Source organism: Epinephelus moara, chromosome 20 (genome assembly GCF_006386435.1).
Source record: "Epinephelus moara isolate mb chromosome 20, YSFRI_EMoa_1.0, whole genome shotgun sequence".
NCBI classification, from domain to species: Eukaryota; Metazoa; Chordata; class Actinopteri; order Perciformes; family Serranidae; genus Epinephelus; species Epinephelus moara.
In genome coordinates this window covers 16175833-16194329 of record NC_065525.1, presented here as the reverse complement: position 1 = coordinate 16194329, position 18497 = coordinate 16175833, and the positions used below count along the sequence as shown (strand labels likewise).

Sequence of the window (18497 nt, the reverse complement as noted above, 5' to 3'; positions counted from 1 at the left end):
GTGTCAGTTATTCATTCGGAGAAATGTTTTGGGTTTTTTTTGCTCTTGCAGCAGATGTGCCAAGGCTGAAGGCTAGTTCAGGGTTGGGTCACTTGCCATTGAGTGCAAAGTTTCACCTGTTGTGTTGACAAGTGCTGCCTGTCTATGCAAACTAACATTGCGAGGGGAGAGCAGAGGCGAGTCTACATATGGTTCCTGTAAGACTTGACCCCAGACCCAGACTTAAAACCTACCCACACAGACACACATGCACAAACGCACACACACAGTCATATTCTGTGCTGCTCCTAGCAGGGAGGAGGAATGTTATAGGTTAACTCAGAGGAAGTCAGCCTGCAGGCCAGTGCTTATGCAGGGCCCCAGCTCACTCTGGCCTGGACAATGTCCTACAGTGAGCTTGGAAGCAGCCAGCGCACAGCACAGGAAACAGCTCTCATGCTCCACTATTTCACTCAAGCTTTTTTTTTTTTTTTTGCATTCAGATCTCTATCTTTCTCCATTTGCTACTTCTCTGTGCTTCCTTGTCTGTCTTCTGCTGTCACAGTTCATACGTAATTCTACTTTTCAACTTCACTTTCAAATGCATCCATGTCTTCTCCAACTTCATTCCACTAAGTGTATTTAAAGCCTGTGGCACACTCTTCCCTTGGTTGTAGGAAGCCAGCTTGGCTCAGTGCATTGGAAGAGCTCTGCCCCAGAAATGTCACTGATACAAAGTATTTCCAACTGAACTGCGTAGTCCATGTAATATATGGAGAGCTTTTTAGGCCCAGAACCAGCAGTATATGGGACATTTAACACCAAGGGAGGCCTGTGACGCATTTCGCTTCTGCTTTTGTAACAGGCCCTGGTGCACTTGAGGTGTTTGTAGACATCCCACTAGTCGAGGAACTGCCACAATCTCCTTGCGAAAATGACAACTTTTGTCTAAAGATATTAGGGCTGCGACACTGACATGGATACAGACGCACAGGAACGTATTAAGATGCACTGACACAAACTATAAACACATACTGGTACACGTATGTGCCTGCTTGCTCGTCTCAGCTATAGTGCCTAACTATGGAGTGAGTTTATTGGTCATCAAAACATCCGACATAACCGGTTCTTTCCTACACACTGATCTGACTCTTCATCTTTCTAATTCTTCTGAGTAACATGTCGTAAAGGATACCAAGATATTTATTTCCCACAGCTGATCTTACATCTATCTGTTTCCCTGGTTTATTTAGGAAAGACCAGAACCTGCTGTCTCCAGTCAACTGTTGGTACCTGCTGCTGAACCAGGTGAGGAGGGAGAGTAAGGACCACGCCACACTGAGCGACATCTACCTCAACAACGTCATCATGAGGTTCATGCAGATCAGTGAGGACTCCACACGGCTACTCAAGAAGGTGAGGGTGGACAACACACTTATTCACATTTTGGTCATAAAATACAACTCTCTCTTCTACAACTCTACGGCCACCAGAACCACAATGAACCACTTGTAATGTCACAGTAGGTATGATGTAATCTTCCAGTTCTTCAAGTTTATTTCAAATATGGTCAAAAATAGAGGTGCTTTGTGGTTGGAGAAGTTAAAAAAAAACATGGGTTTTAGGTGTTAGGGCTGAAAGGGAATCCAAAAAAAGTGTGCAGACTGAAAAGAAATCAGACAGTGTTTAAAAAGAAAGCTGATGACAGCAAAATTGCACAGACAGTTGTGAGAAATGTGGGATATAGCATACAGGGTACAAGAAGGGAAACACTTTCTGTGTGCTTACTTTAACATTGCTGCGTTTACAGGCCTTGTTCACCCACTGGAACACACTGCTCATTTCATTCTATTCTAATATGTAGTATAAACAAACACAACACAAATTCACTTTTATTGGTGAAAACAACCTTGAGTTCCAAACAGACTGTGGATGCTGCCTGCTTTCTTTAACCCTTTGAAATCTGAGAAAATTGTCTTGAATTCTGTGAAAAGTCAATGAGCAACTTGAGAAGAAATGGGTAAAAAGTGCAAGAAAATTACCTGAAAATTGGCACAAAAAAAGTAGTTAAAAGTACAAGAAAATACCTTAAAAATAGCAAAAAAAAAACAAAACAAAAAACAGCAGCCGAAAAGTAAAAAGTGCAAGCAGATGCCCTGAAAATTAGCGGGAAAAAAAAGTACAAGAAAACTACCTGAAAATTAGCAACAAAAGAAAATAGTTAAAGTACAAGAAAAATACTCGGAAATTGGCAAAAAAAAAAAAAAAAAAATAGTAAAAAGAGCAAGAAAATGACCTGAAAATTAGCCAGAGTACAAGCAAATTACCTGCAAATTGAAAAAAAAAGTACAAGAAAAATACCTAAAAAACAACAAAAATAAAGTAAAAAGTGAACTGAAAATTAGCAAAAAAAAAAAAAAAATGTTAAAAAGTACAAGAAAACGACCTCAAAAATTACAGTTTCCTGGACATTTTTCCCTAGCTTATGGTTTAAGTATTATTGTATGATGTTTATGATTATTATTTTCCAAACCTTCTATTTTCTTGCAGTGTGTGGGACATGCCAAGTTGCTTATTACCTTTTTTTACTTGTTGGAAGAAAATTAAACCCATTTGCTCAGGGTTCAAAGGTTTAAATACTTGTGAAAGATATCTGAAAGCAGCACAAAAGTGATGTCGATCCAGGTTTCGGAGGGTTAGGTACCTCTGTCTAACTATTTCATCTCCTTATGATTTTTTTAAATGCCACAACCTCCCTCACTCTTTCCTTTTTTAACTTTCTACTGTACTGGTGTTTGACCTCTGCTGGAAGAGGTCAGATGTGACTTTTCTTTGATCAACAAAACAGAAGTTTGAACTCACCACTAACGTAATCCAGATTTTTCACGGCGGTCAGATCGGGCAGCAGTGTCTCCAGTCACTCATGCGACATAAACAGTCTTTCACTTTCAATTAACCCATTCATTTGACAACAAAGTATATTTAGTCGCATGATGTGCAGGATACGTTCAGCATATATTCAGCTTTGCGTTTGATGGGACGAAACTCTGTTTGGCTCCTGTGGTTTAGTTTTGTGAATTAGAGTAATGCAGAGGAACCTCGGTCACCGCAGTTTCAGATCAGTATGCCTTCACTCTCTCGTCTGAGGACTGTGGCTTCATGGCTGAAACCGGGCCTCTGCTGCATTTCCACCACAAAGACGACAACTCCCTAAAAGATTATGAGCTCCTATGCTGCAGGAGTCACATGAACTCACCACAGGCCTAAATTACAAAGTGGCTTTTCTTCAGAGGAGCGCCTTTGTGTCAGTTAAGCTTGTGCGACTCTGTTTCTCCTCTCTTTCTTTCTGTCGCTCGTTGCTCCTGACCATCTAACCCCTAGATTCAAAAAGTAAAAGTAAGACTCATTTATTCGTTCTCTCGTCTCTTGATAGTTGTGGTTTCATCTGATTGTGCGGGGGGCGTGGTCTTTTAGTACTCACCCGAGCCCCCAACACACAAACAGGAAGCTGCAGCAGTCATTTCCTTTTGATAGTGTTTAAAGGTTTATGGTTCTACTAATGAGGCCAGATGTGAAACAGGCAGTCATTTTTCAGATGTGACACTCGTTGCCTCCCCTGACTCAACACACTTTGATGATTATAATGATAGACTGCCTCCAATGCTGATTTACATTTTTAGTATAACTCTAAAGACGCTTCTCCAAATCCCCGCAATTTGCAGGGTAGTGTGCCTGCCCCCCTTCCACACACACACACATACACTAGTCCTATCACTGCTCCACCTGCATCATTATGGCTGTGGAATCTGCTGTGCCTAACCACATTGTGTGATAGTCATCCCTTTAAAGTTTGCAGTGCAGTTTTTTCAGCGCATCCAGGTGACATTGTACAGACAAACAGCAGACTGGTGGGAGGTCCAGGTTCATAGGAGACCCGAGACACCGCTCGCCCTCTAATTAAAGCTTCCCTGAGCCTTTGATCTCAGGAGAGCTTCAGTAACGAGGCACAAACAACAGAGAAGTCCCCCATGTTACGTGGGCTCCCTCACAGCTTCGAGAAGACAGCTGTACCGTTGTCATTCTTCCAGCACATCAAAGAACCTGTGTTTTTATTTCCTTGTAGTATGTTCAAGTTTCATGCTGTGAGGTGGAACAGAGGAGGAGGACTCCAGAGTAGCCCTCGTGTCTCCGTCAGTCAACATCCTCCGGTTGACCCATTTGCCATGTGCATTTATTTCTACAGTGCTGAGTTGTGGTTACTTTCTAAAACAACTACAGCCACGATTTCTTTTAGAAACAGCCCATTTTGGCTTTTTTTGTTTGAAAACAGGAGTCAAATAGTGGACCTCTCTTTCCTTCTTCATGCTTGGACAGATCTTATCACATGTATTCAGTTTTCATTATTCATACAACTGGCTCTTTGTTTTACTCGCACTGTTTTATTTATGGAAGTCACGTTCTGTGGCTGCAGCTACAAGGTGGAGATCCCAAAGCTTGAGGCAGTTTTGAACTCTTTCTCAGGCAAAGCGTGTGCTGGGTAGTGTTTATTTTATAATAAGCTCTTACCACTTAAAGCAACTTTAAGCCTTGATAAAATGTAAACCCCAATATACTTGTCATGAATGTTGACATTAGCTACAAAGCCCCAAACCTTTTTTATACTAGGCTGTAATAATTTTTATTTCTGCTGTCAAGTTGGGCATTTTTAACATGGGGGTCTATGGGAGTTGACTCAGTCAGCCTCAAGTGGCCATTAGAGGAACTGCAGTTTTTGGCACTTCCACACTGGCTTCATTTTTCAGTGCTGGAGGTTGCCACTTGGAAGAAGCCTGCACCAGGTGTTCGTACAGTATGATGATACATATGTCTCTGATAGAAATCAATAAACATTGTGAAACATTATTCATCTAATTTTGGAGAGTGGCATGCAGTAATCAATACAAGTCTAATGGCTGTGCTTTAAGTACAGAGCTTAAGCGTAGACTGTATAAATAATGGATGTAGCTACCGTGATGTCACCCATTGGTTTGTGGACGGCCGTTCTGAAGCCTTGAGTCTGGCAGTTTTGACGTCACCATCTTGGTTTTTTGGAGCCAGAAATGACCGTAATAGACTGCAGCGAGGCCTCGCAGACAGCCTGAGACTCAAGCGGCCCCGCCCTAAAATACACATAAACGTGGGCCTTGAAAAAAATTGTAAACAGGTGAGTTCTGATAAAATTTACCCCCATACAGTTGTCTTAAAGAGAAAATTATCTATGGAGACCAAAACTGTTTTTTTGTACCAGGCTGTAAACATGTTTACATCTGCTGCAAAGTTGGGCATTTTAACATTGGAGTCTACAGGGATTTGCTTTGTTTTGGAGCCAGCCTCAAGTGGACATTCCATGAACTGCAGTTTTTGGCACTTCCGCTTGGCTTCATTTTTTCAGCCTCGGAGGATGTTGCTTGAGCTGAAGTCTGGATGTGTTAAGCCTAGCTTTGAATAAAGACTGGAAGTTGGGGAAACGGCTATTTAAGCCTTGTCAAGAGTGAAATAATGCCTGTAAGCACCTCCAACACTCACTCATTTACTTGTTTGTTTAAAAATGCCAGCCTGTGGTTTTGCAGGGAGTTTTGTGATGGAGTTCTTTCTTGCTAATCAACAGCTGGGTGCAGTGATGTGCACAGCCTCTGAAAGTCTATCTCTCACAGTGAGGTCGCCAGGTTTGGTGCCAGTGTGCCTTTTTGTTGAAGCCCAAACCTGGGCTTAATGACCGTATCAGGCAACCTGCGCCATAGCCAGAGACGCTGCATAGAACTGCTGCCAGATGGATGAACTGTAAACACAAAACCCTAAAACCACAAATTGGCATTTTTTGTCATTACATGTGTGGGTTAAACAAACAACATACATTGTGTAAATAAGACAGCTTAAGAGTTGTTCATAACCAGACAAAGTTAGGCTAGCTGTTTCCTCTTTTTTCCAGTCTACTTGCTAATCTAAGGACTCCAGCTCTGTACTCACTGACTCAACATGATACTGTGTAAATACATAATTGTACTTCCCAAAAAGTTAAACTGTTATTTTGACGTTAATGAAAGAGTTTATGTCATTTGGTCAAAGCTTCCTTTTTTTAATACATCAGCCAAGACCATGTCAAAGTTTCTGCTGTGAATATTAACTGTGTTATTGTGACAAGACACTCAGATCTGTGCGGAGCACCACACACACACACACACACAGGCCCTGCAGGGTGTACTACTGCCATCTCTGCACCATGATTAATGTCAGTGGCAATATGAAACCCACCACTCCCCAGAGGCTGACTTGGTTTCTCCTCTCTGGGGTTGTTTCATCTTTCTAATGTGGTTGGAATACAGATGGTATGATCCTAAAAGGGGAAACCCATTTTAGGATCTTTTTAATGAATTAGACCGAACTTGAACCTCCTCAACTGAGATTCCTTTAAAATGAAAGAGGGTAGATTGTGCAAATTAAATCAAAGACTGCAGTTACACAACACAGTATTTAGTGAACATCCCTTATTGCTTGTAATTTGAGGTATACAGCGTGTGTGTGTTAGATTTAGTGACACTTTGAAAGGAGATATTATTTCACAGACTTCTTAAAAGCATTAGATGTAGCTTTTCTGGAGAACGCACTCTAAACATGTCTTGAATGTAATGCTGCTTTACTTTCATCTCTTGTCTTTACTTCTCTCTCACACACACACTCTCACAGCTCATGTGATCCCTGAGAAGGCTTTTCATTGAGCCCTGGATCACTTCCCAGCTTTCTCAATGGAGAAGAGCTGACAAGTGTTAGATCTGACAGATAGTCAAAGGTTCTGTCCTCTGAACTGACGGTTGCTAATGGGTTTTCCCACAGGAGAAGACCTGTGTCTTTGTGAGCTTTATGATATGCAAGGATCCACAATTTATAGGCAGTTCACTGAAAATGTGGTACTGTCATGTTTTGCAATATACAATTTCAGATCTACTCTAGGACAAGATCATCCTATAATTGACTAAAAAACTCAGGAGTGTTCCGTAGCTTTCTCATCTACACTCATTCTCAAACATCCACGAGTTTGACTCTTGCCAAGTTTGGTGCTTTAAAAGCCCAGGTTATCCAGGCTTACAGGCTGTTTGCACTCTGATTAGGTAAGAGCTACAAATCAGGGAACTGACAGACCAGGTGGCGGTTAGGAAGATGTTGCCAATCGGTCAGGTCACCCAGCACGACACTCTCTAATTTCAGACACCAGCCTGGCAGCCGTTAACTGAGAGTGTAATCCTCTTTTCTGTCTATTCACATGCTTGGACATTGTGCAGCTTTACCTGTGAGCGACTAGTGAAAACATCGGTGACAGTTTACGTGTTTGTACGCACAACTTTTCACAAGATTGATTCTATCTTGGTCTGTTGCATGTTGACAGTTCAGCAGAGTCATTTTACAGCTGAGAGTTGGCCTAACTGTGCATCAATTTGTGCATCATCACTTGGATTATTGAGGTGTGTGCCCTTAATAAAGCCTCTTACCTGTTGCCAACACCCACATGAGGCCACACGTGTGCAAGGCAACAGAGTGTGACTCATCTAATCTCAAGACAGGAAATCCCAAACATTGTTCAGTGTTTAAAATATTATTGCCATGTACATCAAATGCATACAATGTGACATATAAATGCTTCAGCTTACCTCTGTGTATGCATTGGACCCTGCAGCTGATACCAGCAGAGGGACTGCTCGCACATTCTGGTTGTCTTAAATTGCACCCATTACAAAACCATGGCTCAGAAAATTCTCATAAATCTTGTTTAGTGCATATTTTATAAAGCTAATGCTGTTCAGCAATCAACAAGCTAGTTCTTTATTTATTATATGCACAACAATTGCAGAGAATCAGTTGCTGGCGAAGACCATTTTAAGTCTCGGGCTCCCTCCATCAGTGCTTATTAAATATGTATTAAAAAAGATCACACAAGTAAAAACAAAATGAGAAACTGAACATAAAATAGCACAAGTTAAATAAGGGATAAAATATAACAAATACAATCTAACTGAATGTAAGCAGCAATGTAGTAAGTATATGTGCATTATGATAAGCATATGTATGTATACAGAGGTGTAAACAGTAAGGCAACGTATATGAAAGTTGAAAGGACATTATAATGGTAAAGCACCAAGGCCTGCAGGATAAAGCTGTCCCTGACCCTTTTGTTTCGGGACTGGATGCTATGGTACTGTCTGTTCGACACAGTTTGGGCCTGGGGTGATTGGGGTCTCTGATAATCCTGTTGGCGTCTTCCTACACCGCTGGGTGTAAAAGGGTTCCATGGGTGGCAACTTCATCCTGGTGATGTACTTGGCAGTTCTCAACACCCTCTGTCAAGCCTCACAGTTGAGGGCGGTGCAACTACCACGTGAGGCGGTGATGCAGCCAGTCAAGATACTGTCGATGGTGTACCTGCAGAAGTTGCAGAGTATCCTGCAGTCAAGTTAAACCCTCTCGGCCTGTGAAGGAAGCCCTACAATGTACTTTAAAAAGTTTTCCTCCACATTTTCCCAAACCATCAACCATAGTGTACTCTCTGTGTACATTACACCAGTTTTAAAATTGCTGCATTGGCTCCCTGTGCGCTTCAGGATCGATTTTAAGGTTCTTTTATTAGTTTTTAAATGTCTTAACGGTCTTGGGCCTTCTTATTTATCTGACCTGCTTTTACCATATCAACCCTCGCGGACCCTGAGGTCCTCTAGCACCGGCCCTTTAACCATAGCACAAGTTAGGACTAAAACACACGGGGAGGCGGCATTTAGTTATTATGGCCCCCGATTGTGGAACAGCCTGCCGGAGAACCTCAGAGCTGCAGAGACTGTTGATGTTTTTAAAAAGAGGCTCAAGACTCATCTTTTTAATCAGGCTTTTAACTGATCTCTTTATTTATCTATTTTAAATTCCTCTTATAATCGATTTATCTATCTATTATCTATTTTTTATTTATTTTTTATATTCTTACCCTTCCTCTTTTTACGTTCTTATCTCATTTAACCTTTATCTTTTGTTATTTTAGTTAGCCTATAGGTTTTAGTTTTGATGCATTTTATGTCTCTGTTTTAGATCATTCTTACCTAGCTACTAACTCAATTTTATGAGCTAAATAGCTTTTTGTTTATTTGGTTCTTTTTATACCTTTTATCCTATCTTACTGTTTTAGTCCCTCAGCTTTTAGCTCCAGTGTTTCCTCATGGGGGCCTACCACACTGAGAGTTGTTCCTGGTCTCCCGATGGGGGTGCCGTGTTTGTGTGTGTGTGTGTGCGTATATGTATATTTATGTATCTCTATGTGGGGTGGAAGGGTTGGGGTTTCTCTTTTCTTTTTGTTTTCTGTTTTGGATCTTTCTTGTTTTTAACCTCTGTGAGGCACTTTGTGTTACTGTTGTATGAAAAGTGCCATATAAATAAAGTTGATTTGATTTGATTTGATTTACAACAGCATCTCTTAAAGGTACCTGGTGGAATTTTCTTGTGAACAAACAAAAGTTATCGTTCAGTATTTCTTACCGTTGTGTGTTTCCCTGAGATCTAGCAAGTGCATTGAGTTCATTTCCCTCCTCATTAAACTTTTGCGAAATCTAAATTTTCACACTTGCGTTGTTTACGTCCACGTAGCTTGTTGTCTTCTTCTTTCTTGCCTTCGTTGGCACATTGCTAGGTCTCTTGTGTATTGTGTTGCCCATCTATTTGCATACACGCGCAGCAACAAAAAACTGGACCTCCTTATAAAAACATCACTCCATAGCACTGCTCTTGGTCAGAAACTCCATAGGGTGACATTAATGATGACTGATTGCAGTTGTAGATGTAGCATTAGTTTATTTTGACTATCCTTGCCCTTTAAATGAGTGTGGTGCTCCATTCGTAATCAGAGGTACATCACCACTCTATCCCCCTGCACTAGGTGGTTCAGTACCCTCACAGAACTCTCTTACAGCCTTTTGCCGGGAGCGGCTCCCAGAATGAGATTTGTCTGAGGATAATTGGGTTAGAGACAGACCTGAAGTGCGGGACGAGGCTGTAACATCATCCAGGTAGCAGAGCATGGTATCAACTGTAGAGAGATCAAAAATTCATTGTCATGACTCATAATCTCATGAACATATGATACAGTATGTGAGTCAGTGTGAGGGAAATATGGGAGCTCCACAGTTAAATTAATAGCGAAAGCCCCTCTGAATCCATCACGGCATCACTGTTAAACTGTATCCGACAACCTCGAGGTGCATTAACGTGGGCGTGTGTGTGTGATAGTATTACTGAGTCAGCCTTGTGGCATGGTTGATTGAGTTAACATATTTGGGAAAAATCTTTCACGTTGAGACGTAGGAGCCAGATAATGTGTTGAGCATGTGGACGGTGAAACTCGAGCTGTGTTCGAAGATTTGAGTGGAAAAGTCGTAGTGACACCAATACCACTTTCGCACAGAAGCCCTGTATTAAACACATGATGATGAATCCACTGTTCTGTTTTGTATCTGTACTGTTCAAACCATGGGTCAATGTCTGGTCATTTTCCACTATTTCTATAAAACCTAATATCTTGTGGCCAGATTTGTCAAGTTTAGGTTCAGGAGAAGTGGTTGCTGTTGTGTTTATAATGGAGTTGGACTACTGACAACATGGTGCCGCTGTGTTGGTTTTAATGGGGTATTAACTGTACTTTTTGTTTGGGAAGACTATTTTTGAGGATTTAATTGTTTTAAATCACTGATTTGTTATCGTGGTCTAATTGTTTGTACGTCTGTGCTTCTTTTTCAGAGCAAGGAAATAGCCTTTCAGCTTCAGGAAGATTTAATGAAGGTCCTAAATGAGCTATACACGGTAAGTACTAATGACCCAAGTACATTGTCTTTGCTCTGGTTGAGACTGGTTTATAGCAGTGAGCTAACTAACTTCTAAATATCGTTAACCATTAAAAACTTTAACCTCTTGTAGCTTTATGATGCCTGGTTGAAGTCTGTTTGCTTGAATGTTTAATATTTCATCCCTCAAAGTGACTGCTCAAACTGAAGGGAAAGTCTGATTTCTTTTACAGCACAAAATTGTGAAACACAATCTCTCTTACCCTGATGAACTTGCTATTCAAACTGTGAAGTATCAACATTATGTTTGCTCGGCTCATTAGAGTTCATATTCTCTGTTTTTAATGGATCTTCTCGGCTTAGTTTTCTTGCTCTTCAAAACAAATTCATGCAAAGCCACACCAGGGGGTTGGCGCCAAATAGCAACTCGTGGATACATTTTCTGTCTTTAAAAAAAGAAAGATTATTTATTTTTGGCATTGTTGCCTTCGTTCAAAAGTTGATAGACAGATAGGAAGTCTTGGGAGAGAGTGAGAGAGATTACATGCAGCAGAGGTCCCCAGTACGAACTGTTTTCTCATACGAATTCCGGACACCGGCTTGAGTTTCTCTTTCACCCATGTAGCACACAACAGGAGATTGTCTGTGTCAGAAGTGTTCTCACCTATGGGAATTGTTCGGTTTGATTTGGCGAAGGGTGGCGCCTGGCTAGAGTGTGCAGGAGGCAGGTTGTGACGCATATTACAATGTGTTCACATAGCCAGTTTGTAATTTGGTCTTAATCAACAGTCTCTTGCCATTCATTGAATGTGTCTGAATATTTCAGCTTCAGCCCTTACCAGCAGAAGCTCCTTAATCTAGTCATCTCTCTAGTTAGACAGTTTTGTTGCTGTCTTTGCATAAATGACCTTTCTTTTTCACATCTGATGTTTGTTCTCTTCCAGTTTTGTTAAAGCCACATAATAGAGGAGATGTATTACAGTTACAGACATGCCCACTCCCTCGCTGTAAACTCTCCGAACAGTTACCCCCTCTATTCACACATGGGCTCTTTGGACATTACAAGGACATTGCAGCAGAGTGCTGGCAGGATAAAGCCTGTAATGTCCGATCCAACTGAAGTGGACAATTAAATTCTGACATACAGCTCCTCTGGATGGCTCGAGGTTTGCAGTGCATGTGTGGAAGGGACTAGGGATGTTGCTATTACATGGTATGCGCCTGGTTAACATAGCAGTGTCTGCAGACCTTTGAACCCAGAGGGTGAATTTTCGCAGGTGTCTCTCAGTAACGTTTCACCAGACCATCAAACGTCTGCATCAAACAAGCTTCAAGTTTCTTAAAGGCCATTTCATTGCCTTTGTTCAATGACTTGTAAGTAGTTGTGTGATTCTCTGACCTTGGTGGACAAACGTACCTAAATCATGAATCAGTAGCTAATTCCTTTGCCTTAATTGTCCCAGTCAGCCCTGCTAGCCTACTGGCTCAGTTTAATGCCTCACACATGTTGGTGACAATCAGATGCTCGTGTATTCTTAGACAGGATGACTGGATGGAATTGAGACCACATTGTTTATGTGTGATTGCTGTGAGTTTATACTGTTTATGAGGTCACTCATAGGCATCAACACTGATAAACACAACATCTATCAATCAATTAATTTCTTCCCAATGATCACTGGGATTGTGTTGAGCTTCATTAATCAGCATGTTAACCTGGGATGTACATAGATGGAGATGAGAGTGGAGGCAGTTGTTGTTGCTTCCCAAGCGACGGAGTGCAAAGCAGCTCAACCTGCTTATACAGTCTCCAGTTTCTCACTACAGAGGATTACAGTGGTTACATTTCCAGTTGATGGCTGCGCTGCTCCAAACACAGCAGACGTGTTACTCCAAACTCAATGTGTGTCACTCTCACCACAGTCCACACTCCAGATTTGACCCGGTTTAGCCCCTGTGGGAAGACCCACACACACACACACACACACACACACACACACACACGCACTGCGTAGCTATTGCATCAGACAGCCGCAGTCCTGATGTCGGCCTCCGCCAATGAAATAACAGGTCTGCTCCGTCTCTAAATATGTCCCTCTAAAAGAAACACCAAAGTAAACACAGGCAGTGGCAGACTCCAGACCAGTAAGTGAGGAGTACAGGGCCCAAGGTCAGTCACCCATCTCTAAACTGGTTCCAGTTAGGCCAAACCCCACCAAAGGCGAAGGGCTCCAGACAAGTCAGGCTTTGCTTCGTTGTTCCACTCGTACAGAAATAGCTCAGTTTGGGGGAACGATGTTTAGATTTTGAGATGGGTGAGTCTCTATTTGTTCTGCAGATGAGGTTTTGTGCAGACAAGTGTATTGCATACACAGGTTGTGGAGCTGTAATTTGCTGGAGTTAGTTCATTCCAGGTTAAACCACCGGTGCTCCATATTACTGCCTTCTCCTGGGAGTTTGAATGTATTGTCTGCCTTTGTTTTCAGTTCACTACATGTTGGCCAGCTGCCATGAACCCATGTAGCTTTACAGGAAAGTGTTAGAAAAATTTGACTGAATGTAGTGTATGTTGAGAGATTCACACAGCATGTTTTATTTGCTGTCTTTTAATATATTTTATTCCAAAGCAAAGATTACATAAAAGCATACAAAAAGCTTTCACGGTCTGTCTTGTTTTAATGATTTTTTTAATCATTAAATCATTTAAAGATAGTTCTGTAGAATAGAGTACAAACGCCTTTCCCCTCCTGTCCTTTTCTTTGCTTTTCTTTTGTTTCCTACTCCTTTACTTTCCTCTCCTCCTACACCCATGGGTGCGTGACTTCTGTAAGGACAAGATTACCTTGTATTTTACAGTTGGCACTTTGCAAGATGGCAGCTTCACATGGTTTAACATTTGGTGGATGCAGTTTTCTCTTGATAGTGCACCTGCATTTTGCTTTTATACCTGCATACCCAATGCCAGAATTAATCCTTCGCTAAGTCCCGCCCCTGGATGCAGACTGGCCAATTATAACATGGCATCGGGCCAGCTCAGACCAGGGTCCAACAACAACTCAGCTGTGCTCCATAGACTCTAATGCTTTCTACTGCAGTCTGTATACTTATTTTATATAACAATCAGTAGTGATACTGTACATGCTAATTTCTCATTCTTATGCATGTGTGAGGGTCAGTGAGTTCCTTTGCTGATGACTCCATGTCAGCACCGTGGACTTGATTTTTCTCCCACAGCCAGTGATTCATCCGCACTGTCCTCAGAGCCCCGCACACGTGTGTCAGTTCTCCTGACGACATGTGCCAGTGCTAATGAGACTTTAAAAATCTCTCTTCTGTCTTGAAGAACTCACTGTTTGTGTTTGGTGGTTTACCTTTCTACTTAACTGTTGAGTCACTGCCTAATGGATCCGTGGAGCGTATGAGTAACACTCACACTCCAACTGTCTCTGAAGTGGATGACTCAAACTTCAGGATATAATGCTAATCAGCCGTTCATCAAGATAATGCATTTCCCTTGTGCTTAATGACTACAGTGTGATGACAATAGGGGTGAAAGGGTTCTGCTTATTTGCCATTATAGCCCACACAAAAAGATATATTTCTTTTTAGCTATCTAAGAAGCATGTGCTACGTTAAACAGATATGAACAACAATAGTTAGGGCCAGCAAGGTGCAACACATGAATATCTTTTTGATGTTTTAAAACACAATTTAAAAGAAATCGCATTTACTTGTTTGACAAGAGCTGAATTGTCCCTCAAAAAGAGTTCAACCTCCATCTTAATACCCTCATGTGAAAACCAGAGGGCGAACCCAAACCTTTTTCCTGTGTGTATTTTTGAAACACAGATCAATGAAGGCAGCATGTTAGATTTAGCTGCAGTGATTTGTGGCAGTTGTGGTCGTATGAGTCCCTCATATAAAAAGGCTGGAGAGAATCTGTCATTGGTTTGTGGTTTAGGGAGAGAGGAACCGCCTGCTGTGAGTTGAATTGAATCAATTTGTGATGAATGAGCGGGTCAAAGTATGGAAGCCTTAGTTGTGGGTTATAAAAGGTCGGTCTCGACTATATGAAGATGGATTATTCTGACCTTTGACCTGGCAGAAACTGACCTGGAACTCACACTAAAGCAGCGCGGTTTCAGGATTTTGCCAGTTTTAAAAAGGAAGTAATGACAAACAGTCCTTAAAATTATTTTCTCCGCAGCTTAATGACACTTTTATTTGTCTCCAGGTGATGAAGACCTACCACATGTACCACTCGGAGAGCATCAGTGCCGAGAGCAAGCTGAAGGAGGCTGAGAAGCAAGAGGAGAAGCAGATCGGCAGGGGAGATCCGGTCTTCAGCATCCGAATGGAGGACAAATACCAGAGGCGCAGCTCTGTGAAGAAAATCGAGAAGATGAAAGAGAAGGTAGAACTCCAGGGGGTTCACAAATGCTAACAACTTTATTCCAATTTAAACTTAGTTAGTAGTCACACCATTCACTTTCCCATTAGGTGTTTTCCTTCAGTAGTTTGAGCACAACAAAATGTCTGATTAGAAAACTCATTAGGCCACAGCATGGCTGCTCCTTACAAGTCCCGCTGACCTAAGTAAAGGAAAACACACTGAAAGCATTGTCACAGCCAAAGAGCAGGCTTTGTGTTCTCCGAACAGGCCTGCTTTCTGTTAAATCTCTGTGACAAATGATTCAATGGCTTTTTTAACACGACTTCCTGGAATGCATTTGGGAAGTGTTAAAATGTGGACGACTTGGAAGCGAGTGAGTCAGAGCCCTATTGGTCAGTGGAGTGGTGACTAACTATCAGCCTTGTGTTTGTCTGGTAGAGAGGAAGTGTAGGGTAAAGACAGATGGCTCAGACTGAGGTATTCCAGTTGAAGTGAAAGACACAGGCTGTTTTAGTTTAGGCTTTTCTTTTTTTGTTCTTGTTCCCCTTTTTTTTTGTTGCTATTTTTAACATAATTTAACTTATGTCTCCTCTAATGTTTATTGAAGCTGTTGTTTTGCCAGTAATCCAGTCTCAGCTCTGAGATGCGCCGAGCGTGCCGAGACATAAAAGCACAATCACTTGTCAAAAAGGCAATTCTTGACTCATTAAATTCATCCTCCCTCGTTCGCTCTGTTGCTGTTTGTTTCTCATTCTGTGCCTCTAATTCTCTCATCAGCGTCAAGCCAAGTACTCCGAGAACAAGCTGAAGTCGATCAAAGCACGGAACGAGTACCTACTGACACTGGAAGCGTCAAACTCCTCCGTTTTCAAATACTACATCCACGACTTGTCGGACTTAATTGATGTAAGTATAAAACCACATGCTTGTGTCAGCCCTGTTTTGAGACAACTTCATCCTCAGCACAAACTTGTTTGTCTCCAGGAGACAGGGGAAAGTTTTTGCTGAAGACATCCTTACATAAACACAACACACTTTGCATTCATCTTTCTATCGGCTGATTTCCCCCCACCTAAGGTTGATTTGTTTCTTTGTGCTCCGCAGGCAGAAAACCCATTGCTATTCAGGTTTTTTCTTGTCACAGACTTTTAGAAGATATTTAAAATCACGATCAGAGGAATGACTGATGACTTTTGCAGCTGTGCCTGATATAAAAGAGATCTTAGGGCACCAGACTGTGGGATGGAAATTACAGTGCAGGACTGAATTAAAGCAGCTTATTAACTTTTGTGATGAAGACTATTCTTTCCTCTTTTTCTTCTCTTTGTGTCATTATTGAAAACCCACATATTATATTCAGTTCCACTGCGTTTTCCTGACATCTTGTCACTGTTTTGAAATGCTTCCACATCTTTCAGACTGTCTGAATGGACCTTGACCCTCAAACCTACTGTTTGTTGTTGTCATGTTCATTTGTGGGTCATTCAGTACAGCACTCCCGTCTTTATGCTCTGTCTTGCAAGCAGTTTGCTTTGTTTGACCTTTTTGTACCAATAAACATGACTTATTTATAATACGGCTCACCTGGGTTATTATTATTTAGTAAGAGAAATAAACTTACTGCACCATTTTCTGTGGCCTTTCTAAGGAAATGGCAGAGGGCCAGGTTTTAAGCAAGCGTTTTTGGGTTTTATATTCCAGACAGGACTGAAAGAGAAGAGAAATGCAACCTCTATTCAGAGGCATGCTGTGCGTTGAAATTACCCCTCTCCTCGCTTTGCTCACAAGCCTTCACATCACACCAGGGTGTGTGTGTGTGTGTGTGTGTGCGTGTGTGTGTGGGATGCACTCGATGTGAGTTGTATTTGCAGGCTCACACACATTTGTTTATTGATGAAGGGGACTTTTTATAGTCAAAAACAAAGTGTACACGCTGGCTGGTAGTGGTATTGTGTATGCCTATCACTCAGGCAGTGTTTCGTGTGTGTGTGTGTGTGTGTGTGTGTGTGTGTGTGTGTGTGTAACTAACTGTGTGTTTGTGGGTGCCTGGGGCGAGTGTGTCTTCCCAGGAGAGACCTTGGCCAAGGTTCTAGTTATTAAAAATCCGCATTAGCTCCTGGAGGTAACATTTGTTAATATTGAGGTAACATCGTGAAACACAGAGGCAACACTGCTGACTCAGAAAGTGCTCGACTAGTTTACGAGAGAAATTTGCCATTTTTAAAAGTCTCAATAGTCAGTTTTGTTTTAATATACACCTATCAATTACAGGTATATCTGCATATGATATATAAGTAACTGAATTAATACTAAGGGATATGTTTTGTTTTTGTACATAGAAAATGAATTGACTACTATATTGATAATCATCATAGTCATTTTTTTTAAGCAAAAATACCAAAAATTCTCTAGTTCCAGCTTCTCACATGTGACGTTTTAATGATTTTATTGGTCCTATGTGACAGTATATCAGTCATTTTTGGGTTTTGGACATAACAAGCGGTTTGATGACATCAACTTGGGCTTCAGAGAATTGTACATTTTAACAGGTATTTTTCTCCTACAGTTCATAGACTGAGCAATTCACAGAGAAAACAATCTGCAGGTCATCAGTGACAAAAGGGAAAGTCATTGTTGGATTGCAGCTCTAGTCTTGTGTTTGTGTATTATGAGACCTGTACGATCACGCTGACCCTCTTCTCTCATCTCTTCCAGTGCTGTGATTTGGGGTACCATGCCAGTCTAAACCGGGCCCTGCGAACCTACCTGTCAGCCGAATACAACCTTGAGACGTCACGCCACGAAGGTCTTGACATCATTGAGAACGCCGTGGACAGTCTGGACCCACGAAGTGACCGACAGAGGTTCATGGAGATGTACCCTACTGCCTTCTGCCCACCGACAAAATTTGAGTTCCAGCCTCACATGGGAGACGAGGTACATAATTTAATCTGTGATGATGAACTGAGCTGGAGAACTGCAAACTATATTTATATAAAGAGTTTAAAAATGCTTTGTTTCCAAATCATCCACTGTATGTGCTGCGCTGAAGATAGACTAAACAACACAAGTGAATTTGGAGTTGATTAAAAAGTCTCAGACTTAATGAGGTCTGATTTCAGTGGCTTAAGTGCAGCGTTTTACTGCGTCTGGGCTGCCGGTTCAGGTTTTATGGGGCACTGAATTTGACAAATCATGTGTTAATTCTCCCCCTGCAGTCATGTAGCTCAACATGTGTTAAGAGTTTGACTCCTTGGCTGGCAGCACCAGCGCTGATA

General features: G+C 41.6%; 1 protein-coding gene across 4 annotated transcripts in view; it reads left to right on the top strand.

Annotated features, from left to right (window-relative positions):
- The window catches only part of srgap1a (SLIT-ROBO Rho GTPase activating protein 1a), a 96636-nt gene that overhangs the window by 41296 nt on the left and 36843 nt on the right, over positions 1-18497 (top strand). For all 4 annotated transcript variants that reach the window (XM_050072711.1, XM_050072712.1, XM_050072713.1 and 1 more), the window contains exons 3-7: positions 1233-1395; positions 10783-10845; positions 15061-15240; positions 15997-16125; positions 17935-18156. In XM_050072711.1, coding sequence (XP_049928668.1) covers positions 1233-1395; positions 10783-10845; positions 15061-15240; positions 15997-16125; positions 17935-18156 — 757 coding nt within the window. The remainder of the gene's footprint in view (positions 1-1232; positions 1396-10782; positions 10846-15060; positions 15241-15996; positions 16126-17934; positions 18157-18497) is intronic.